General features: G+C 36.6%; 2 protein-coding genes across 2 annotated transcripts in view; one reads left to right on the forward strand and one right to left on the reverse strand.

Annotated features, from left to right (window-relative positions):
- Nucleotides 1-25,205, reverse strand: part of GASK1B (golgi associated kinase 1B) — a gene marked incomplete at both ends in the record, with an annotated part of 48,252 nt that overhangs the window by 7,470 nt on the left and 15,577 nt on the right. Inside the window, 1 exon segment of the mRNA XM_080696988.1 lies at nucleotides 19,520-19,657. Within this exon segment, the coding sequence (XP_080553114.1) occupies nucleotides 19,520-19,657 (138 nt within the window).
- Nucleotides 1,000-7,292, forward strand: LOC308264483 (large ribosomal subunit protein eL34-like; the record flags this gene model as incomplete). Its single annotated transcript, XM_080697810.1, has 3 exons — nucleotides 1,000-1,044; nucleotides 6,523-6,758; nucleotides 6,941-7,292. The coding sequence occupies 3 exons, from the start codon at nucleotides 1,000-1,002 to the stop codon at nucleotides 7,290-7,292; spliced, it is 633 nt and encodes a 210-aa protein (XP_080553936.1).

Raw genomic sequence — 25,205 nt, forward strand, 5'->3', positions numbered from 1 at the left:
CAAGAGCTAAGTACCTCTTAAATCATACTCTCTAACTTTTCTTGGAATTTTTATTGTCCTCCTTCTGAATTCTCATTTCAATACACCAAAAATAATTTGATCACAAAACCATAACCCATTCTCTTGAATTCAGTGCTATTTTACTTGGTAGTTGATTTAGTTATATATTTCACATATTTCTGCTTCCACATAAGACAACTTACCTCTTTAAAAAAGCCTAATAAAATACATCATACATAGCTATTAATCGATAATATGTTTTTAATATACTTGCTTAGCACGCACAATAAAACAATCATTTCATTTAATTGTGGCATGATTATGCACCCTGGTGCACATCTATGAGCCTATGTTCTTAGGTAATTATCCTACAGAGAAAGGATACTTTGGGATACATTTGTCAACTAAGAAACAGTGAGTAGTAATCACCATTACTGCTACTTCAGTGAATTTGCGTCTTTTAATTCTTTTTTTTAATTTTATTTTTTATTGGTGCAATGTATCATACATCATAATGGTATAAAGAAAATATTTTTGTAGACATACATGCACACATCGCCCAGTTAGCCCCTACTTAAAATAAAATCTTTTTCAACACTGATCTTCCAAATTTAAAGAAGATTGCCAGCTGCCATTTTCCATAAAATCACCTCTTTCCTGTTTTAGGAAAATATATCTTTTCAATGTTTACCTAACTAAAATTATACTTAGAAAAATCCAGGTGTCCTAGGCAATTATTTTTCTTTTGGTGGTGGGATATTTTTAGATCTATTTCCCTTTAAAGTGTGTGTGTGTGTGTGTGTGTGTGTGTGTGTGTGTGTGTGCGCGTGTGGGTGTGTGCGTGCGCGCACACGCACATGCACGCACGCATGCTCGTCTGTTTGTGTGTTATTCCATTTTCCTTTGGTAGAGCTGGTTTTGCCTGTAAAAAAAAATATATCTTACAGATGACTCATAACTTGCTTACAGTGCCTAAACAAGAATACCCAGCACAGTAGGATGCCAGGTGGAAGGGGAAGAGGACAGCAGGTGTCAGAGCAAAAGGTGAGAAAGAGTGATAAGTGAGAAAAATTTAAACCAAGTTCCCTCATTTTTTCTTGTAGTACTGGAAGGTAGAAGGAACGGAAGCCAGGCATCAAGTGAAAACACTTTGAAAAATGAAAACAAAATAAGAATGTACCAAATAATAAGAAGATGACGGGAAGACACAGTGAAAATGTTAGCAGAAAAAAAAATGTCCACTAGTCAGTTTTTCTCATTCAGTTATTTTGGTAAAACTAGATATGCCCATCTGGTTTTCTGTCTCAATTTTCCTTAAGTTTTCCTTAAACTCTTAAATTTTCTTTTAAGAGTTTAAATATTCAACACAGCATATAGTTGGTGGAATTTAACAATTCACCACAATAATTCATCCAAAGTCTAGGATATGACAAGTATACAATACATGTGTATTAATAGCCAGCTGTGGTGGCACATACCTGTGATCTCAGAACTTAGGAGGATGTTACAGGAATATCACAGGTTCGAGGCCAGCTTCACAGGTAAATTTAGCAAAATCTTATTTCAAAATAAAATATGAAACAGGGCTGGAGTATAGCTCGGCAGTAGAATGGCCTCTGGGTTCAACGCCAGTACCACAAGAATAAATAATTTTAAAAATGTGTATTATTGAATCAACTCTACTATACTTACTTTGTATTTGAGTATTTACAAAGCTTCTCCAAAGCACTGTCTTATATTGTGAAGAGTCAAACAAAATTATGGTGGTATATCAAGACAGTTTTTATTAAGTAATAGCGAGTGTATGAAGTTGGAAAAAAAAGTTTCCAAGAAAAAAGAGATAGAATACACGAAGAAACAAGGTCTGTCTTTTGCTTCTTGTTAGTTTCCTTTTTATAATTTATTGGTGCAAAATAATTACACACCATGTGAGATTCAAGTATACGTGCATATATGCACACAGCGTCTCTTGGTGTAGTTCCCTCCTTACCCCATCCCACTTCTTTATACGGGTTTAATTTCACTAGTCGTGGATCCTGAATTCTCACATCTTGTGGAGTCTACCATAATGCTTTGCAGGAAAAGGCATCTGAAATCAGCACAACAGTCAGGTATGACAATAACAAGGAAACTCTTCTCTCATTTGCAGTTTTCTGGACAACTTCTTGAATCTAACTTACCTCAGTGAACAGCTCATTTTTGTTTAAAAAATGCATGGAAAAAAACTTCCATTTTCGCCAGTTATCTTCATTATTTTAAAGAGGCAAAGACAGAATCACCATCAATATCAGCACCACATTAGCCAAAGAGAGACAAAATGTATAAGCTTATTTATTTATGAGCTAATCGCTCATGGTGGAAAAGCCTTCTCTGTAAACCATGGCACAGTTGCAATGTTACAAGTGAAATTAGAGGTGGATCTGTATGGCCTAACGAATGCATAAAGATTCAACAAAGTTAGAGGAGAGAGCAACCTTGGACAAGCCCATGGAACCATGATACTTGTTAAGGCAAACATGGCCTCTTTGTGCGCTATACAAAGGAAAAGCCCACCATGTTCTCCCAGCCTGCACCTTATCACTTGAGAACTCTCACCTCATTAAAACAATGGGTTTCCTGTTTGTTCTGTGTTGCCATGACAACACGTGCCTGCTAAATTAGTAAGCATGTAAATGTGATTAGCAGAGCAGTTGATGAACGAAAAATGTAAAATATGTCTCCCATGTCTACATCTAACAGTGAGCACTGGCTCCCTGTGCCTCTGCCCTGTGCACAGTCCTTCATCTGGATCCCACATTTAAAAACAAATACCTACCAATGCATAACACATTAGAGTCCCTGGGTTCTTCCACAGTACTAAATCACAAGGAAAGACGCAGCAGTGTTTCTTTGTGGAGAAATAAAACTGTGTCTCATGCTTTGATACGTTCACAGCTGGTTCTACAGATGCAATGTTTAAAATCCATGTGCCACACCTGTGGGTAAGTTCCCAGCGCTAAGCATCATTATATTACAGGAAGGCTCTAGAGAGTTACTGGGCAAGTGACAACATATTTTTAGGGAAAGAAAATTCATGTCCTATAATTTGAAAGAGCAGAGCTGCATGAAAATAACCTCTTGCCAAAGGCACACCCACGTTCCTGTGGAGACTTCAAAAAAAAGAGCACTTGGATTAAAAAAAAAACAGTTATTTTCACACTTTTATGATATCTTAATTTATAAAATTAATTTATACTAAGTAAATCTACCTGCCATCGGACTGAAACAAGCCTACCATAATAAAATGCTTAAAATGCTTTCTTTCAATGAAATAGAATATCATTTCTAACTTAAATCACTAGATAGTATTATAAGTAAGCTAAAAATTATATTCATTTACATTAAATAGAAAATTGTTTCTGAAACTTGTCTGAAACTTCTGAAACTTGAAGTGTGCCAGTACTTAGTGTTTACACAGAATTATCTTTATCAATTTTATTGTCCTCTGTAATAGAGATTTTATTAAAGAAAATGACAAAAATAAGTAAAGATAAACCAAATTACTATATAAATGCTGTTTATAGTTAACAGAATCTAATATAAAAATCCAATAGCTATTTAAACACATATTTTTTCTTTCATGGAACTCAGCTTTCCTTTAACAAATACTTAATTCTGTCAGATGAATTACTTTCTGGTCACTAAAAATAACTGATGGCCAGGTGTGGTGGTGCACGCTTATAATCCCAGCATTTGGGAGGCTGAAACCGGGGACTGTGGTTCACGGACAGCCTCAGCTACTTAGTGAGGCCCTTTGCAACTCAGTGAGACCCTGATATTTTGAAATAAAAGAATAAAAAATAGGGCTAGGATGTTGCTTGGAGGTAGAATACCCCTGGGTTCCATCCCCAGTACTGCAAAAATAAATAAATAAAATAAATAAAAAATAATTGATGTTTCCTTCATTTAAACCCTTTTCAAAAATTACTTTTGCTTGCACATATAGAATTTTCTATTCTAAGATGTAATTGGTTCTACAGTCCTTGAATTAACAACTTGCATTAGAATAAAGCCGTTTATGTAACCTGAGTAAAATATTTCACAACAGTGCTAATGTATTTCATATGATAAGGTCTCCAATCATCAAAATAAACCAAAATGGTATGCATTGTTCTCCCTCCCATATTACAAATGAAAAATGTCAGAAAAGGGAAGAAACCTGCCTAAAAAGATGAACGAAGTGGTGGATGGTGACTTGGATAGACACCTTCCTGGAGTATCACACTGCCTCCCATGGTAGAAAAGATGTTCTTGCGTCTATAGCGATTACAACCTCATGCCTCTAATTATGACTCGATGTGTCCACTCCAGCAGCCAGCAGCATATTTTGAAAAGTATATGAACTTAATAAATATTTCTTGAAAAAAAAAAAAACTAGCTCCATCTGGCTCACCCATCATGAGTTCACACACATAGTGCAGATAGCTAACTAATATAAGAACTCTAGATGGCAAGATTTCATGTTTCCCCTTACCAATTGTCTTGTAAGAAAAAAATCTCAAAGCCTTAAAATTGCAAAATATTAGAATAATTAAATATAATACCTCTGAACTTACAAAGTACTCTATACAGGGAAGCCAATTTCTGAAAAGTTAACCTAGAGCAGTGGTTTATACTTTAATGCTCTTAAAGAGCACTAATTTAAGAAGGTTATTTAGCATATCAAAAATAAACTAAGAAAACAAATAACCCAGTTAAAAAATGGGCAGCTGAACTGAAAAGACATTTTTTAAAAGAAGAAATACAAATGTCCAACAGTACATGAAAAAAATATTCAACATCTTTAGCAATCAGGGAAATGCAAATCAAAATTACACTGAGATTCCATCTAACTCCAGTTAGAATGACAATAATCAAGAACACAAACAATTAGCTGGGCATAGTGGTGCACGCTTGTAATCCCAGCATTAGGAGGCTGAGAACAGAGGATCGCGGTTTCCAGACAGCCTCAGCTACTTAGCAAGGTCCTTTACAACTCGGTGAGACCCTGTTTCAAAAAAATAAAAAGACTAAGCCAGGTATGGTGGTGCACACTTGTAATCCCCGCGCTTGGGAGGCTGAGACAGGAGGATCGCACGGGTTCGAAGCCAGCCTCAGCTGCTTAGTGAGGCTCTCAGCAACTTAGTGAGACCCTGTTTCCAAATAAAATATTTTTTAAAAAGGGTCTGGAAATATAGCCCAGAGGTAGAAAGCCTCTGGGTTCCACCCCCAGTACTACCAATAAATAAATAAATAAATAAATAAATAAATAAATAAAATGACTAAAAATAGGGCTGAGGGTGTAGCTTATCGGTACAATGCCCCTGGATTTCATCCCCAGTACTGCAAAAAAAAAAAAAAAGAAAAAGAAAAACCCACAAACAATAATAAATCTGGCAAAGATGTAGATGTGGGGAAATAGGAATTCTATTGTACTGTTGGTGGGACTGTCCATTAGTACATCCACTATGGATATCACTGTGGAGATTTCTTAGAAATTTGTGACTGGAACTACTATATGATCCAGCAGTAACACTCCTAGGCATCTTCCCAAAGGAACTGAAATCAGAATATTATATAATACTGTTTGTATATGTGTTCATAGCACCTCGATTTACAATAGCCAAATTATGGAACCAACTAGGTGCTTTCAATAGATGAATTGATAAAAAGAAAGCTTTGATATATATATATATATATATATATATATATATAATATATATACACACACACACATATATACATACACACACACACACACACACACACACATATATATACACACACAATGAAATTTTAATCAGTCATGAAGAACAAAATCAGGCCATTTGCAGGAAAATGGATGGAACTTGAGAATATTACACTACGTGAGATTAGTCAGACTCAGGAAATGAGTACATGTATATTTTCTCTTATATGTAGAAGCTAGAAATAGTAATATCAAATAGAAGAGCAGAAACGCCAATGAAGTAATTGGGGAGCATTAAGGAAGGGAGGAGGGGGGACAACGTCTTAGAGAATGTACAGTTAAAATAATGCTGCTAATGTATACAAAACTACCAAGTCTAGTCGTGAAGACGTGCACGGGGAGAGGGAGGGAGGGGGAACGACCCAGTGTGAAGGGCTCTGAGAGTTGTGTGCATGTATTTTCTGTCACTGTATACTCAAATATGATGTAAAATCACAATGCACCAAATAACATTTAAAATAAGCTAACAATTTTTAAATAGCTGTATATTAAATATATTTAACAATAACATCACATGTCAACACAAATAGCATATCTGAGAGGAAATTGCTATACTTTAAAAAAAGAGTAAAATACTGCGAGAGGCAATAGAAGTGCTTTATATAGTCTTTTTTATCACCCAGAATATAAAAAAAAAATATGTAGTTGGGGGACAGACAGTGAACAAAAATAATAGTTTTTTATTGCATCATCAAGGACATTCTTGAGGAGTAAATCTGGCATTTATTTCACGAGCTTCTTCCCCATGAACGTAGGGGCAGCCAAGACTGCAGTGGCTGATTGGTAGTTTGGTGTCTAACTTGGATGATTCTAAGACATCAGCAGATTCACACAGTAGCGCAAATATCAACACAGTGAAAAGAGAAATATGTTCCCATTCATACATGGAAGCTGTAACAGTTGACATCATAGAAATAGAGAGTAGACAAGTGGTTGACCAAGGGGCAGGAAGGGTTGAGGAAAGGGGAAATAGAGAGAAAATGATTAATGGGTACAGGAGAAGAGATGGATAGGAAAAATACAATTTTTATAGCACAGTGAGTAACTGTGGTTGGCAACAATTAAGAATACATATCAAAATAGTTGGTAGAATACAATCGGTCGCCATCCAAGGAGCTGTGGTAGTAGCGAGCATTCGGGAACAGTCCTTAGAGCTGGCGTAAGGACACCCAGAATTGTCCAGCATTTGACATATCATCGTAGGCTTTCCTACAATACAGCCTCTAACAAAACAAGGCTGTCCCGAACCCCTGTCAACAGGATTGTTTACCTGTATACCAAGAAGGTTGGGAAAGCTCCAAAATCTGCATGTGGCGTGTGCCCAGGCCGACTGCGCGGGGTTCGTGCTGTGAAACCTAAGGTTCTTATGAGATTGTCTAAGACAAAAAAGCATGTCAGCAGGGCCTATGGCGGTTCCATGTGTGCTAAATGTGTCTGCGACAGGATCAAGCGTGCTTTCCTTATTGAGGAGCAGAAAATCGTGAAAATGTTGAAGGCACAAGCACAGAGTCAGAAAGCTAAATAAATGAATCTTCTTTGAGTAATAAAAATTGTAAAAAAATAGCTGGTAGAAAATAAATGACAATTGTTTGAGATGAGGGATATGTTAATTACCCTGACCTACTAAATCCAATAAATATGTACAGTTTTATGTCAATTAAAAGTTACAGAAACTATATTTTAAAAAGAATACACACAGTTCCAAGGCAGTTCATGTTGGAAGCAGACCCTGGGGAATCTGTGTGCTCCCTAACAGGAGAAATCTACTTTGTTACACATACATGGGCCGCTCTTAAAAGGAAGTAGGCCAGCCTGCAGAGGTCAGCTTTATTGCTCAGGCCAAGTAGCTAATAAGCTACATCTCTATGGTGAATGTGGGTCAGGGTAGCTAAATTTTCTCCTCAAAGTTCCCAGCATGAAACAAAATCAAATAAACATCTTAATTTCTACAAAGCAAGAGAATATAGCCTCTAAAAACTAAGAATCTGCTAGAAAAATTAACGGTGAGACCCAAAAGGGAGATTCATAGTTCAGTGTTTTATGGGTGTTTTTTTTTTTGTGGGGCTGGGGATGGAACCCAGGGGCATCCTACCTCTGAGCGACACCCCCAGCTCAATTTTTTATTCTTTATTTTGAAACAGGGTCTCATTAAGTTGCAGAGGGCCTCACTAAATAGCTGAGGCTGGGCACGAATACGGATCATCTTGTCTCAGCTTCCAAAGTACAGGGATTATAAGAATGTTCGGGCACCAGAGAATTTGGGTTCTGTTAAAGCCTATAAAAAGGAAAATCATTTTGCCTTTTGAAGCATAGGCATGTCGGTCTCCTACCTCCCTGCGGTTTGGGGAAGGCCTCCTCAGAAGGCAGCAGGTGGATTTCAGCAGAGGGAGGTTTTACAAACCTTCTCAATCAGATGCTGTTTGTAGGGCAAAATCTAAGGGAGTCCCCATGCGGAAAGGGAGTGTTCCATATGGTCACAGTGGAATTAGACTGTATAGTTCAATGAAGAGGACCCTTGGAAAGGAACCACTGAGAAATAGGAAGACACGAGTTCACAGGCATGAAAGTGACATTTTGTCAGATTCAAGAAGTAAACTGCAAATTTTCAAATGATAAGCAAGGTAATTGTCCCAATATACAATAAAAGCCCTTGATTCAGATGTATTTAATTCAATCAAAATCTCAAACAAGCCAGGCGTGGTGGCGCATGCTTGTAATTCCTGTGCTTGGGAGGCGGAGACAAGAGGATCAAGCAGGTTCAAAGCCAGCCACACTGGCTTGAGAGACCCTGTTTCCGAATAAAAATATAAAAAATAGGTGTCTGGGAGTGTAGCCCCAAGTAGAAGGCTTTCCAGGAACCCCAGTACCACCAAAAAAAAAAAAAAAACTCAAACAATTTCTTGCATGTGTATAATTCCTAGTTCTGTTTACAAAGTAAAAACTACTGAACTATGCCAACAGGAAAATAGGATAAATAATTATAAAACAAGTTATTAACATAAAATACCGATGAAGCCTAGCACAACCTTTTATATGATATAAAAATGGTCAAAGGCACTAAACATATGCTCTGTCATATCCTTCATGGTAAGATTCTATTTCCAATCTAGAGAATATTTCTTGGCTACTACATTGTAGATATGTGTCCTCAGAAATAGATCCTCCCTATTATCTAACTCCCACCACTGGATAACTAAGCAGAATACGAGGGGAAATTTGCCTTTAGAGAAAAATAATAAATGAACTAAGAAATGAAGAAGTATTATAGAAATAAAATATCCACCATTTTCCAGTGCCTAGTGTACTGATGGGTTCAGTGTGGGTATCAGTAGCTGCTAATATCACAAAAATGACTAATTAGATGATAAGTATGTCTCAATAAAAGAATATAACACCATATATATATATATATATATATATATATATATATATATATATATCTTGGCAAAACAAATCAAAGATAAATCTTGTCCAGTCTCTCAATTTAATACCAGTGTACATGCAATATAAGCAAGATGACAAAAAAGTTCACCATAGAAGTACAACCAGTAAATCTAGGATGTGACCTCTACAAAACAAAGATTCTGGTTTCTTCAAAAAGTAAATAAAAGGGAGGAAAATGATAAAAGTGGAATCTGTAGATTAAGGAACATACCATCTGATCACTAGAGGTGGGCTTTATCTGATTTCTGATTCAAATAAATTGATTATATATGGCATTTAAGAAACAAGAATTTGGCCACTAACTGCATATTTGAATGAAATTATTGCTAAATTTCCTTTGGGATATGATAATAGTAATGGACTTATATGCTTCATTTTTATTGATATATACTGAAATATTTACAGACAAAATAACATGATATCAATGGTTTGCTCAAAGTTAATAGGGACAACGAAAGTAGACAGGGATCAAGAAGAAATAAGACTGTAATGAGCTGATAACTGTTGGAGTTGGGTGATAGGGCACGAGGTTTCATTGTACTGTTCTACCAATTTCTTATATGTTTAGTTTTACCACAATTTTTAGAGGATTCTGGAGATTGCACCCAGGGCCTTGCACATGCTAATCATTTACAGTAACACCAAGCTATGTCTCTAGCCTCTGTAATTTTTTGGTTTTTTTGCAGTACTGGGATGGAACCCAGAGGCCTTCTACTTCTGAGCTATACCCCCAACCTTATGTTTTTTATTCTTTAGTTTGAAGCAGGATCTCACTGAGTTGCAAAGGGCCTCATTAAGTAGCAGCAGAAGCTGTCCGTGAACCGGGATCCTCCTGTCTCATCCTCCCAAATGTTGGAATTACAAGCATGTACCTCTATGCCCAGCTCCTCTATAAAAATTTTAATGCATTATTTTCCAATCAATTGAAAGTCTTCAGATATTTTGTTTTTTGCAAGCAGCACTATAATTAAAGGGAACTAGGAAAGATCAATTCAACAGTGCTTTGGACATTAAGTGGCAGCTGGAGAAACCCTAGACAATCGATTGCTCTGTGATAGCATTGTGGCCTGAAGTGCTAAGAGCCAGATTAAAGTGGAACTTGGGAAAAAGAAGAAGAAGCCTTGGGAATGATTTGAAAAGCAAAGATTGCTGCTTGACTGGGAGGCACAAACCAAAGAAGGATTAAAATATGACTCAGTTTTCAGACCTGGCAGATGTAAAAAATAGTCATGTCATGCACAGAAATAGGTAAGTCAAGAGTGCACGTCAGGGAATGAGGTGACAAATTTGCTTCCAGACATCAAGTTTGAACCTCCAATATGACCACATGCTATTTAAAGAAAACTGTTTAGCTGCACATGCATAAAAATGATATCCTTTGTGCACTTAACACCAATGTGATGACTTATTTCAAAATAAATCACAAGTTCTACTTACTGACATGAAGTCATTAAATTAAAAATAAGTAAAATCTTCTTGGAACTAATATTAAAATAGATCAAATTCTTTTAATAAAAATAGTTCCTTGGCATGGTGTAGCCCTTTCATTTACACCCTTTTCTCTGAAAAGTAAAAAAAAACATATATTACTTTGATATCATTTCCCTGGTTTCTATATGCTTAAGTATCAAAAGCAATAAACATTTTGCAGGTGCCCAATAAATACCAAGTTTTGGGCCAGTTTCCTCAGTTATTGGCATCGATACTCAAGAGAATAAAATGGCAGCATTTGCAAGATAATGCTAAGTCTTCTGAGGCCTCCTTAAATAACATCACACTCTTACTAAGCAGCATCATTAATTATCTTAAGTAGCATTATCAACCCTGAAATAATTTCTCTTGAATTTCGCTAATATCAAAGAACAGATTTAGTTTTACATGATTAAAATTTTATAACAACCCAAAAATATTTCAGTGCTTAGTATAACCTAACCTGCAAAGCTTGGATTTTTGTCATTTCTAATGCCTAGCATCGTGCGATTCTCACATCCTTTATATTAGCAGGAAACTCGGAATTAAGTGAACCTCTCAAATTCCCTAGTTCTCAACATAATAATAATTTTGTAAGATATCTCAATAAACCACAAAAAGCAGAAATATGTTCTCTAAACCTTCTGATCCCTCCCAGACAATTCATCATGTTAATCAATATTTCTATAGCTAATCCCAGACTTTCTTTGCCACTTTGAGCCAAGACATAATCTGAGTATATCATCCTTTGTTGTTTTCTAGCAAAAAAAAAAAAAAGAGAGAGAGAGAGAAACTGTATCATATGCCTGTTTGGACTTATCAATAAATACATGGCCAGAGGTCATTTATAATGTTCTAATTCTGCAAAACAATAAAACTGACCCAATTGTTTGAAATCCCAGCATCCAGAACCCTGCAGCACTGAGCTTCTCACTGTCAAAGGTTATCTGTATTCTTATTCACTGGCTTCTGACAGCTGTGGGTAAGACTCTTGTTCACTAAACAGTAGGAAAAATTAGGAGGGGGTGCTTGGAGGAATCTCATAGCCTGTCAAGGGGGCCATAATCAGACACTTTCTTTGCAGAGCACATAGAATATTCCCAGAGAAGCAAACATCCTTTGAGTAGAAAGTAGTATGTTTGCTCATAGCTCAAAGAGAGTTGGTTGGAATTTTTCCCACAGCATTAAATGGAACAAACTAATCTGCAGGATGAAAATAAGAGATAAGAGCTCAAAGATCAACAGTTCCTAATCAAAGTCATTAGATTAAGGAAATAATTATTTGCAAGCCAGGTGAAGAGGGGGGAAGAGTTAAATGAAAAGAGACAGCTCTGGGGATAAGACATACCAATGCATACTGTGGTTGCTGGTTGGACTAATAAACATAAGCTTATGACTCACAGCCATCTGAGAGAAAACTACCTTTAAGAAACAGGAAGTTTCTGTAAGCATTATTTTTCCCATTTAGTGAACTTCTGCACACTTTAACCCTTTGCTAGGATCCCTGTCTCTCAAGCTCTTCTCCTGTCTTTTGTACTTATCTGACTTTGCAGGTTCTTCCCTTCCTACACTAAGTGCCACATCTAGGTCCCACTCTCTCACCCCCACCTCCACAAGAATCAATAGTGCCTTCTTATTTTATTACTTTTATATTTTCTTTTATTACTTACTTAAAGCTTAATTATGGCATTGATATATTCTGCTATGATTACCTGACTTTTATACTACACTGTGCAACTCTTATGAGCAAGGAGAGGGTCTCATTCTATCACCAGCACTAAAACTGCTCAGTATCTAGAACAAATAGAAGCTCAAAACAGTCAGGTAAATTTAGGTAGAAAGAAATATATACAATTTTTGTTGATGGTGGAAGCAAAGGTCTTCCAAGATACAGCTTTGTTGGTCCTCTATTTAAACACCCATTGATTTCTCATTAAATGAAAAGTTATTCTTAGAAAATGTGAGAGTATGAAAAGCTCTATCGGACAGTAAAAATATTAAACATTTTCTAATCAATTGATTCTCTTATTTTCTAATTTTCTAGTTCTCTTCCTTTAATAATATAATTCTTTCTATATGACAAGTACAGTTTTATTTCTATTGCTGTTAACATTTCTAATTTAGCACTTTGGGTTTAATATTTTAATATAACCTGGTAATTTTCTTTGATCCAAAAACAACACCCTGAGTACCTGTGACATTTCCAGACATTCTTCAGCTAACAGAAACATTACAAGCTTGAATAAGACAGGGACTTGCCCTAGAGAAATTCACAGTTTATTAAAGGAGACGGTCTAGTCAAAAATGGTTAAACCTTAAACAAGCTGAGACCTACAATACAGGTTATTTTCATAAATGTACAAAGAAATAAAATTATTTGGGAATGACTTGAAATTTAATGGATAAAATGATATGCTAGTTTATTTAATTCTTATTTACCTCCACTCTTATGGACCATCAATTTGCTTAAGCAATAAATAATGTTTTTTTGACAATCTTGTGTACCAAGCATCATTCTAAATACCTTATGTATATAAAACATTCAATCCTCTCAACAGACCATTATTTTTATAGATGAAGAAACCAATACAAAGAGAGGCTGCGGCCACTTCTCAAGGTTAAGAAATTCCTACTGCAGAGTTGGGATTCAAATATTGCACACCAGCTCCCAAGTCTCAGTTCTGAACCACTATACTAAAATGTCTCTTAGATAAGAAAACGAGTTTCCTATATTCCAAATCTGTTCCTGATATTTTAAATAATCTTTTTGGGGAAACTGACCAAATCTTAGAAATGCAGACATTTTCTAGAATATTCCTCTTTGTCATCCTACTGGGGAGAATTTTAGTCTGTGCTGTTTCTACCCCCACATCCCAGGAATAAAAGATTGCTTGTGCCTCTCACATTTAACAAAGCCACTAAAATGGCATAGCCTTTGTGAATGTAGATTTGTTAATGGAGTGAAACAAAAAGAATGCTGTACACAGAAAATTAACAACTGGGTTCTGTGTCCTCCTGCCTGTGCTGGAGTATTACAGAGGAAATGATCTTCATCTACTTCAGAGATAACTAAAATTTTTCACAAAATCTATCTAATATATTCCTGAATACCATTTAAATAAAGCATAGGTTCTGACTTTAAAATAAAATTTTCAGTGTCATCGATGAGGAAGATTCTTGTATGAAAAAATAATAACTACTTACTACAAGAACAAGCTGATGTTCTCAGAAGAGGACCAGGCTCAGCTACTCCCTTAAGCAAACACTGTGCTTTAAATGGAACATTTAAGATGCCTTGAATAGCACGTGCACATCACTAGTCCTCTATTCTCCCCCATGCTTTTCCCCATCCTGTCTTTAGCCACCCACAATCCTACTTAAATTCTTCCTCCTTCACTATCGTTTTATGGCAGAAGATTCTCCATCTTTTGAACTCAGCACATTTAGAACTTATACCCAACCAGTCATTCTTACATGGATCTATCTTCTGTTTCATATACTACATTTCCCAAATAAGTACTTAAAAATAACTTGGTGAGCTGGGCATGGTGGCGCATGTTTGTAATCCCAGTACTTGGGAGGCTGAGACAGGAGGATCTCAGGTTAATGAGGCTCTCAGCAACTTAGTGAGACCCTGTTTCCAAATAAAATATAAAAATATGTCTGGGAGTACAGCCCAGAGGTAGAAAGCCCCTGGATTCCACCCCCAGTACCACACAAACACACACACACACACACACACACACACACACACACACATGACAGCAAAGAAAGATATAACAGCATTTGGTATAAACCATTAAAATGAATAAAGAAAAAAATATGGGAAAGAATGATGTATCTAGTATAACACTATAAAATGGCTACCACGAAAGACACACGAAGAAAACAGCAAGTCATTATACAATTTCTGCCAACTGGAGGAAGGAAAAATTGTGCATTCGTACTCCCCAGATACTAAATACTGTGTAGATTCCTTTCAAAATAACTGATAGAGTTCTAAAAGATCCGAAAAGGGTCTTTTGCTTGGCCAAAGACTAGTGACAGAAGGAGCTGAGAAGAGCAGAGGAAGAAGCTGGGCCCTTTAGTTTCCATGAAGATATTATGACTTACTGTACTAAAACCAAAACCCTCATCTCCATATGCTTGCTGGTAGGAAAAAGGGAAGGAAGAAAATGGTAACTACGACTATGCGTGGAAAATGCACACACTTCTCCCACAGGAAACACACAGTGATACCTGTGCTCTGGAGCAAGAGTGGCCAGAGACTTTCACACAGGATGGAAATGTTGTTTGTATGTGGTTCCTGAGCATTTGAAATGCAGCTGCTGCGATTAAGAAAATAAATTTGTAATTTTATTTCAAGTTCATTTAGATTCACTGTAATAGATTCACAAAATATTCTCTATGGTCTCAAGAATTTTTTTTAACTCTATGAAAAACTTGTTTAAAAAGATATGAAAATTCAATGAAGAGTTAGGAAATCACTAAAAGATGGAAACTGAGCTAGAAAAAAATGAAAGAGAATAAAACATTCAGAGAAACTAAAACTAATTAGAAGCAGAAAGCGGTAGAATAGATGCTTTGAAAACAGAGAGATGAAGACAACATTTGAAAATATAGTACAGATTATGAGGAAAAGTACAAAAAGTAAGAATAAGAAAAATACAGTTTACTTGAAGATTCTAGACATACAAGATAAATTTTCCTTCACCTAAAAACATAGAAATAGAACCAAAAATATATAAAACATATTTCATTGTTTTTAGAAATTTAGTTATATATATTGTAGTCCAGGAAAATTAAATGCAGAATGACCAACTTTAAGACATATGTCCTTTAAATTTGTTGAAATTCAAGAATAAGCAGAGAGTAATGGAGCACACTTGTAATCCCATTACTAGGGAGGCAGAGAGGGAGATTGCATGTTCAAGACCAGCCTCAAAAACTAAAAAATTAAAAAAGCTCTGAAGATAGCTCAGAGGTAGAATGTCCCTAAACTCAATCTCTTCACACACACACACACACACACACACACACACACACACACACACACACTTTTTTTTTTCACTGAAATTGAACTGAAGGGAATTCTACCTCTTAGCTACACCCTGACTTTTTGTTTTTATTTTTTGGTTTGTTTTTGAATGGGGCATCACTAGGTTTCTGAGTCTTGTTACATTACTAAGGCTGCCCTCAAACTTTCAATCCTCCTGTCTCAGTGTCCCAAGTACTAAGGATTACAGATATGTGCCATCACACCCAGCTCCCATTATCAAAAATGAAATTTTTTTCTAAAAAAAATAAAATAATTCAATGACTATAAAAATTAAAAAAGGCCAGGCGTGGTGGTGCATGCTTGTAATCCCACCATTTGGGAGGCTGAGACAGGAGGATCTTGGTTTGCAGCCAGCCTCAGCTACTTAGTGAGGCCCTTCGCAACTCATGAGACCCTGTTTCAAAATAAAGAATATAAAATAGGACGGGGGGCATCACTTGGAGGTAGAATGCCCCTGAGTTTCATTCCCAGTACTGCAAAAAAAAAAAAAAGATTGTAGAGATTACCTACATTTTCTTTTCTTTTATTTATTTTGATTATGTAGCTTTATTTTTTAATATTATATCAATTTATCCAAAATTAACGATGATAATCTCACATAACAGAATTCATTTGTCTGATATCAAACTTTTGTTCACTTAGAGATAACATTTCAATATTTCTTTCTTGTTTTCTTTCTTACCAGAGGATATTTTTTCTTTTTTTTTAAGGTGAAACTATCATTCATGTTTTTTCAGAAAAAAATCTATTCTAACATGAAATATGAACTCTAAATACCCAAAACAGAACACAGCTGGATGATGTACATTTTCTGATTTCAAACCTTATAAAGCTACAATAATTGAAACAGTATAGTACTGCTATAAAGGCAGATATATAAACCAGTGGAGTAAAATAAAAATCCTAGAAATAAATTCTTCCATAAATGGTCAAGTTATTTTTGACAAGGTTTCCAAAAACATTTGGTGAAGAAAATAATAATCTTTTCGCTAAATATTGTTGAAAAATAATAATTACATGAAAAAGAATAAAATTAGACCCTTAACTAACACCATATTCAAATATTAACTCAAAATAGATAAAAGACCTAAATGCAAATCTTAAGACTATAAACTTTTAGAAGAAAACCTGGGTCATAAAACTTCACAACTTTGAAATTGGCAGTGATTTCTTGGATATGATTTCAAAGGCACAGGCAACAGAGGAGTAATCAAACAAACTTTCTAAAAAATAAAAAAAATATTGTACATCCAAATACAATGTAAACAGAGTTAAAAGTTACTGATAGAATGGGATAAAATATTTCCAAATGCTGTATCTCTACTTTATTTCTCTTATCATGCCAACTTGTTTTATTAACCCAATGAAAACTTGGCAGTTGTTATATACTAATGGTTAAAAATAAGGAATCTAGACTTTAATAGACTTGTGTTTTGGTGGTGATTCTAGGGATTGAACCCAGGGATAGCTTACCTGCAAGATAGAGCCCAGCCCTTTTTAGTTTTTATTTTGAAATAGGGTCTCGCTAAGCTTCTGGGGCTCATCTCAAACCTGCGATCCTCCTGTCTTAGCCTCCCAAGTTACTGGGACTACAGGAATGTATCACTATACCTGACTATGTAACACTGAACCCACTAGGTAATTGAGAGACGATTCTCCATAACATTTCTGCACACCTATGAGGGTGTTGTTGTTGTTGGTGGTGGTTTCAGTGCCACTGAGCTATCCCTAGCTCTTATTCTTAATTTATTTTAAAGATGTTCATATAGTAAACACCTATGGAAGATAGTGTGTTTCACTCTAGAATACAGGGTGGATTTGTTTTCTGACCAAGATAATGAAGACCATGTGTTCTTGTAAGTTAAATGTTGAGCAGGTTTTGCTAGAAGCCCCTTATAAAATGGGAGTTTCCTAAGCTCAGGACTCTGCATCATTGATACAAACACAATGTCAACAGATTCACAAGAGCCACTCTGCATCTTCCTGAAGGAACACATCTTCCTTAAGGAGCATTAGGAACATGCCACTTGCTGTATCATGAGTAATTTAAGACTCTGACCTAGAAGTTCCATGTGTTCTGCTAGCATCTATCAAGCTGTGCCAGGCTACCTTGATATTCTGCAATCAAAGTAATTTCCCAGGCTCTCAGATTTCTCGATAATAACCTCTCTATGCCTCAGATTCCCTCGATGTAAAAGGAAGGGAAGATACCTACCTCACAGAGTTAATATGCTAATTAAACAGAACAATGACTTAATGCATTTTTTATACTTAAAGCCAGTCTAAGCTCAGGTGGATTTCTCCTCTCTTCCAAGAGGCAGTGTTTGGTGATTATTGACTGCTTTGTCACCCAAACACATGACCTTCTTCTTCTCAGGGGTGGCTGTGTGACACTGACAAGAGAGATCCCCTTCATCCAAGGTTCCATTCCATAGACTGTGACTTTTTACTTCCTTAGTTTTCCTACCTAGATTTTTGTCCCACTACAATTCTTCCTTCCTTCTCTCTCTCTCTCTCTCTCTCTCTCTCTCTCTCTCTCTCTCTCTCTCTCTCTCTCTCACACACACACACACACACACACACACATCCACACATATTAACAAAAGAAAAATGTTTCTCAAGTGTCCTAAAACAGTTCCAAATTTCCAGAAGACACTAATTAACATAACAAGAAAAAAATGGTTTTTCTAAAATGAGGAAAGAGAAAGACAGTAATCAGGATGAGGAGGAGGAAAGTCATATGATCTTCACTAGAAGGAGCACAGAGTTACAAGAAACATAGAAAATGTCAGGAGTCAGCCAGGTATGGTGGCACACACCTTAATCACAAGACTTGGGAGCCTGAGACAGGAGGATTGCAGGCTTGAGGCCAGTGCCCACTAACTTAGCAAAATCCTGTTTCAAAAAAATAATAATAATAAATGAAAAGGACTAGGTTATATCTCATCAGTAGTATGTCTCTGAATTCAATCCACAGTACCAAAAAAAACCATCAGGAGTCACTTCAAATTTCAAAGATGATCAAGATTTATTATTCTCCAATGCCATGCCTTTTTTTTTTTTTTCTTGGTAGTAAGGGATTGAACCCAGGGACATTCTATCTCTGAGCTATACCCCTAGTCCTTTTAATTTTTATTTTTAGTTGGAAAAAAGATATTGCTAACTTTCTGAGGCTGGTTTTGAGCCTGAAGTCCTTCTGTCTCAGCCTCCCAAGTACTAGGATTATAGGCATGTGCCACCACACCTGACTTTTAATGTCAATTATTAGTGAAATATTTACTAAAAAAAAATCCTGGAAAGAGAATAAGAAAAATGGTAGTTATAAACTAAATGGCTGAGTGAACTTTAATTAAAACACAGTGTAGGATGACAGAAAGTAGACAATCTCTGACTACCAGAGGGTTCCAGGGAACTACAGCTCCAGCTTCCAGAAGTTGGGAAAAGTTGGAGGCAGTACTTAACCAAGCCTCAGACTACACGCTCTCAAATGGCTGAGACTGTCCCCATAGCTCAATAAATTGTAGCTATGGTGAACATGACCACTGTAGGATTGGCGATAAATTACTTCTTTAGAAACAAAAAGATTAAGAGATGTTTATGATGATTTCCCCCCAAAATAGAAGAGTTTATAACATGCATACTACATTTGCCAAATATAGGATTATAGAGCTTAAACTCTGACTTCATTAAAACTCCAGATGCTGAAAATTTCTTCAGGTGTGGCTCAGATGACTCAGTGTGCGTCTTATATAATCATTTACTTGATTCAGTTAACTTACCTGTAACAGGAAGTCAAAGAGCGCCATCTTGGACCACTCATGGTGATGAATTTCAGTGCAGCCCCATTCGGGTCTGGGAACCCTGCCGTTCAGCCAGCACTTCTGTCTCAGCAACTGCTGATAAGTTCCCCAGGTGAGCTTAACCGAAGAATGGGTGTCATTACTTGCTGGAGATAAAGATGAGTCCCAGAGAATGACAGGGCATGGGCGACCATCTGTGGAATTAGACAAGCAAACAGGCTTCAGCATTCCATGCTGTTGACTCAGTGAGCACCCTTGGGCAGGTCGTTCACTTTTTTCCAAACTCACTCTCTCACCTATCCAACATAAGAGATTCACTAACTATATTGTATGGTCCTTTTGTCTTTGGAAGTTTAACTATCTTATACTTCGATGATGCTTCCCATTCTAAGTCTTACAAAGCAAAAGTTACTGTTAAGCAATCAAAGTAATTGTCCAACAAGATACTTAATAGATGTGGCAGGAATAAGCTACTAACTTCCACTAACAACCTCCTATAGTTAGAGTGGTTTTATTCCACATCTAAAAGCAACCACCACAAAAAAAAAAAAAAGGAAAGAATCCAGACATTTATAATCGTCTATTCAGTGTCTGAGTGGAGCTGTTCCCTATTTGTAATAACAATTATCTGATTTTCTGAGGCCACACTGTGATGTCAGGAAGAAAAAAAATCTTAGAAGTCACAAATTTCAAAGTGAAACTGTATGGCTCACACCAATCACTATACTCTTCAGCAAAGGAAAAAGGAAGCAAGGGGATTTCTTCTTTTTCTGATAGAAACAGCATGAAGACAATAGCACTCTTGTTAATGGATTGTTCCCTCAAACATAACCTCATAAAGTACATTTAAGTAAATGTCACTTCTTCAATTGCATGTGCATATATATATATATGATTTTTTAAAGTAAATTTTTATTGGTGTATTGTAGTCATACATCTTAATGTAAAAAAAACTTGTGGAGATATACATGCACACATCACCCAATTAGCCCTTACCCAATCCCTATCCCCTTCCCTCTCTCTCCCTCCTTCCCATGCTTGGTTTCGTGATTGACTTTGACATGTTTAAGTACATCATGTGCTTTAAAGAGTTTCCCTCATTCTCCCCCCCCATCCCCGCAGAAAGGTCACCTTAATTGCTCCTCAAAGGGATCTCCTTCTTCATCTAGAGTTCCTCCTGTTACCCATTTCTCCCTAGTTTTCACATATTAGGGAAAGCATCTGATTTCTTATTTTTTGTGATATTTCCTTGCAAATGCCATAATTTTGTTCTCCTTTATGGCTGGGTAAAATTTCATTGTGTACATATCCCCTAGTTTTGTAATCCACTCATCTGTTGAAGGACATCTTGGCTGGTTCCATAGTTTGGCATTGGTGAATTGTGCAGCTATGAACATAGTGACTCATGCATTAGTTTGGTATTCTGGTTTTCATTCTTTTGAGTAGATACCCAGAAGTGGTATTGCTAGATCATATGGTAAGTTCATTTTCATTCTTCTGAGGATCTTCCATACTGTTTTCCAAAGTAGTTGCATTAATTCATAATCCCACTAATAATGTATTAGATTTTCTACTTTTCCACATTCTATCAATTACAGTTTCTTTCTTCCTTGGAAGTCCTTCTTTCACATCAATTCTCACTTACTGAAATCCTGAAAGCCAGAGGTGAGTAACTCTGACGAGATGATCCACTTACAACCAATTTTTTTTAACGGAGGTCACTTGGATCTGGGAATTTGCCTATCACTCAAATTGTTTTCATCTCACTTTTTTTTTTTGCGGGTCTGGGAATGGAAGCCAGTTTATCTCACTTCTGATTGTTTAGAAATGTGATTTCTTATATTGCTAAACTATATAAATAATGATAAGGTCCAGTGAAGTCAGCATAAACAAGAACTATGACTGGGCAAATTGACCAGCACTTTAGGCTTAAAACTAGTACCATTACTCCCAAGGCTCTTTTTCTGCCAAACATGGTCACAGAAAGATGGTGTTCAGCAAATTTTCTTATAATTCAAAAATCAGTAGAATTCCCTTTAAAAAAAAAAAAACTAAACTACAAAATCTGAAAAGATCTGCTTAACCCATTTTTAACAGGCCTGAACAACAGAGGCCTCTGAAACTATGGCTGGAATGTCCAGACATGATCCAGGAATTTCTAAATGCCCTTTAAGTGGCTTATATGTTTTTAGTCTATAGCTTTCCTCAAAGTTTGCCACCTTACCTTCTTCTAGAATCCTTATCTCCAGTAAACAGTCATGTGGCTCCCCATTCTTGAATTCAGTACCACCCTAACCTTGATAACATTGAGAGAGTTCACTTAATCATGCTAATCACCCGCATTCCAGTGTTATCCCAAAGAAAGATTGTCCTTGCCATTAAGGCTGGGGCATGTGGAAAGTCCCTTGGATTTGTTCAAAACATGCCGAAGTCATTGACACACAACTGAGAAAAAAAAGAAAGAAAGAAAGCAACTTAGGCCATCACTAGAGAATGTCAGTTGTCAGTGGAAGAGCACTCCCTTAGCATGTGTGAGGCCCTGGGTTAGATCTCAGCACCACTAAACAAATACACAAAAATAAACACCTAGAAGCTCTATCATCAGTGCCTTTGGACCAAATTTATACACGAATGGGACTTTTCATTCTCAGGGCTAGGAAGACCTCAGAGGGAGTTGAAACCTAATACTGAGCCCCAACAATGCAAATCAATACAGGTAGGACCAAGAGTTTCCTCCACAATCCACACAGGCCTTCAGACAAATAAGGAAGTGCTCTCCATAAACAACGGAAACCTTCTGGGCCCTTCCCTCTCCTGTCAAACATTTGTTTGTTATTGTAAAAGATTCTCCCCTCAAAGTTTTAACACTTCTTTATGATGAAACATTCATAATTCTCTCTTTTAGCTTTTTGAAATAGACAGTATATTACTGGTAATCTATAGTCATCCTGTTTCACAATGGCAGATATGCTAGGTATGTTGAACCTGATTTGAACATTATACAATGTATACATGTTCAAAACATCACATGGTGCCCCATTCATATGTACCATTTTTATGTTTCTACGTATCAGTTAAATAAAGGAAAAAGGACATAAAAACAAAATTCTCAATCTAGTGCCTAATATAAATGTGTGTCCTAGAATGTTTTGTAGTGACTATTATTACATACACACATCACGTAATCACATACACACATCAGTCTCTGACTGCCCTTCCTTGCTATTGAGCACCTTCTGTGTGCCAGTGTCCTAAAACCTGAACCTAAATGTATATATCCATGTCAATATGTTGTTGCTCTTGTGGAACTCTCATTTCTACCAGAGAAAAGAAGCATATATTATGCCAAGAGTTAAACACTACTTGGAATCATCTTCCATATACAGTTCATAAATATTCATAAGTAAATATTATCACAAATATTTGTCTTATAAATAAATATTTTAGGTAGAGCCGATGTAATTATAATATAGTCCAGCAGTCAGCAAACTAAAAGGCAGAGAGCAAATATTTTAGACCTTGAGAGTTGTATGGTCTCCATCACAATCATTCAACTGCTCAACTCTCATTTGGCAAGAAAGCAGTCATAGAAAATGTACAGATAATTAATCATGACTACCCATGACTATTTTATTCATTTGCAATTAGTTCATGACTATTTTATAATGAAATTAGAAGTTCATATGATTTTTAAGAGTCATAGTGATATTATTCTTTTGATCTTTTTCAACCATTTGAAATTATAGAAACCACTTTACTTACTTTTCACTTTACTTCAGAAAGTAAAAATAGAGTGGGCCACGTTTGGCCCACAGGCTACAACCCTTAACTTATGAGCTACAACCCCAACTTATGAGGGTACTACATTTCATTTATCATTTTCCAACTTTAGATGATCAAATTCTCTGTTGGGGAAAGTACAGTGCTAGAGATCATTCTAAGGGCATCACTCTCTACCACTGAGCTATACCCTTGTCCCTCATCAAATTCTCTGAATGAACAGAATAAATATACTAACAATTCAAAAATTATTCTTAAACTAGCTGGATGCGGTGGCATATGACCACGATCCCAGTACCAGGGAGGTTGAGACAGGAGGATTGCATGTTCAAAGCCAGCCACAGCAATTTAGCAAGAGTCTGTTTAAATAATTTTTTTTAATGTTTGAAGGGGTCAGAATGTCCCCAGGTTCCATCCCCATTGCCCTCCCATCCAAAAAAAGTTATTGTCAAACTGCCAAGGTGGTGTTCAATGGACAGAAATGCTTGCTTTATCATTAACATCCTGTGCTTTTCTCCCTAGCCTTCTAGGTCCCCTTTGCAAAACACTGAATGCTGACTATCACATAAAGACATTCTTTCCTGTGCTGGCAGGAATCCGCACCTCAGGAAAAGGGGATTTCCAGAGATCAAGAAGGAAGCAGGGTGTAGGGACGCACCGAGGCTGAGGGCAGAGGCCCAGCTCCCTTTCCAGGCTCCTTGCCCCATGCTGATTCTAGTGTGCAGGACCTCGTGGTACTAACAGCCGCCGATATGGCTCCAGAGCTCAGAGATTCCACTTTCTATAAAATACTGCTTTTAAAGGAACTGAATGAACTTCAATAGATCTGAAGTGATGGCAGAGAAATCACCTCTGAACACAAGCACCTGGCTAAGGAATCTTCCCTGAAGTGCCGGGGACGAGGGGCATCTGTCTCCGCACGTTCTCGTTTGTCAAACTGATGGACACTGGACTCCGGAGAAATTTTAACAGTGAGGAGATAAAATTCTAACTGTCAGAGTGGTGAGAAAGCAGGTTTTAAAAGATATGTGGGTGTTTGAGTGAATTAAAGGTTACACAGCTGTCTTTAAAAATGAGACTTGCCAATAAAACTTCATTTTTCTGATATCTGAATATTCCCACTGAATTTTGATGTTCTCTCAAGTCGTTTTATTATTCAAAAGTACAAAGAAGACATTCTTCTGAGAAGATGAACATGAAAATTAACCAAGAATGAATGCTTTACACATTCTCCTTTGTCCAGATTCGTTAAAAGCCCTTCGCTTTGAACACTAGCTGACTGATTTGGTTGGACTGTAGGTGAAAGCTAAGCATGTTGGGTGGAGTTGTGAGTGTCTGTCTACATTTGTCAATAAGCAAAAATAGGTAAAAATGTTCTCTGCTCTAAAGTCAAAAGTCTCTTCATCGCATGGGCCAGTTCCCAAGACTCCTTATGAAAAAGAGGTAAAAGAAGTGAGTGTCTGGCTCAGTCCTTCATTTAAAAAAAAAAAAAAACCTACAAAACCCATTTAAAAAAGCAAAGGCAGTCAAAATCTGTGAAGCATCTTTGTTATAGGAAACAAATTCTTTTGGGTTCCGTCACAGCTGTCAACAGTACAAATGTGTTAAGGGAAAATCTTGCTGCAGGTCTCCTTTTGCAAAGGTCATTACTGATGTCGATGTAAGTAATGATACTACAACAACAGATGATGCTCTCAGCTAGCCCTTTTTCTCCTATGCTTATCACAGTAGGATTTTGGCAGCTTAAGAAATATTAGACTGAAGTTTAAAACAAAAGGTAAGCTCTCTTGGCATGAAGTTGGTGAACATAGCAGGTTCTTAAGGATGAGGGAGGGCAGAATAGAAATTTGTGGTAGCCTTAAGGAGGGGTGAGATTGAAGATTAG

Source organism: Muscardinus avellanarius, assembly GCF_963383645.1.
Source record: "Muscardinus avellanarius genome assembly, chromosome: 6".
In the NCBI taxonomy this organism is placed as follows: Eukaryota; Metazoa; Chordata; class Mammalia; order Rodentia; family Gliridae; genus Muscardinus; species Muscardinus avellanarius.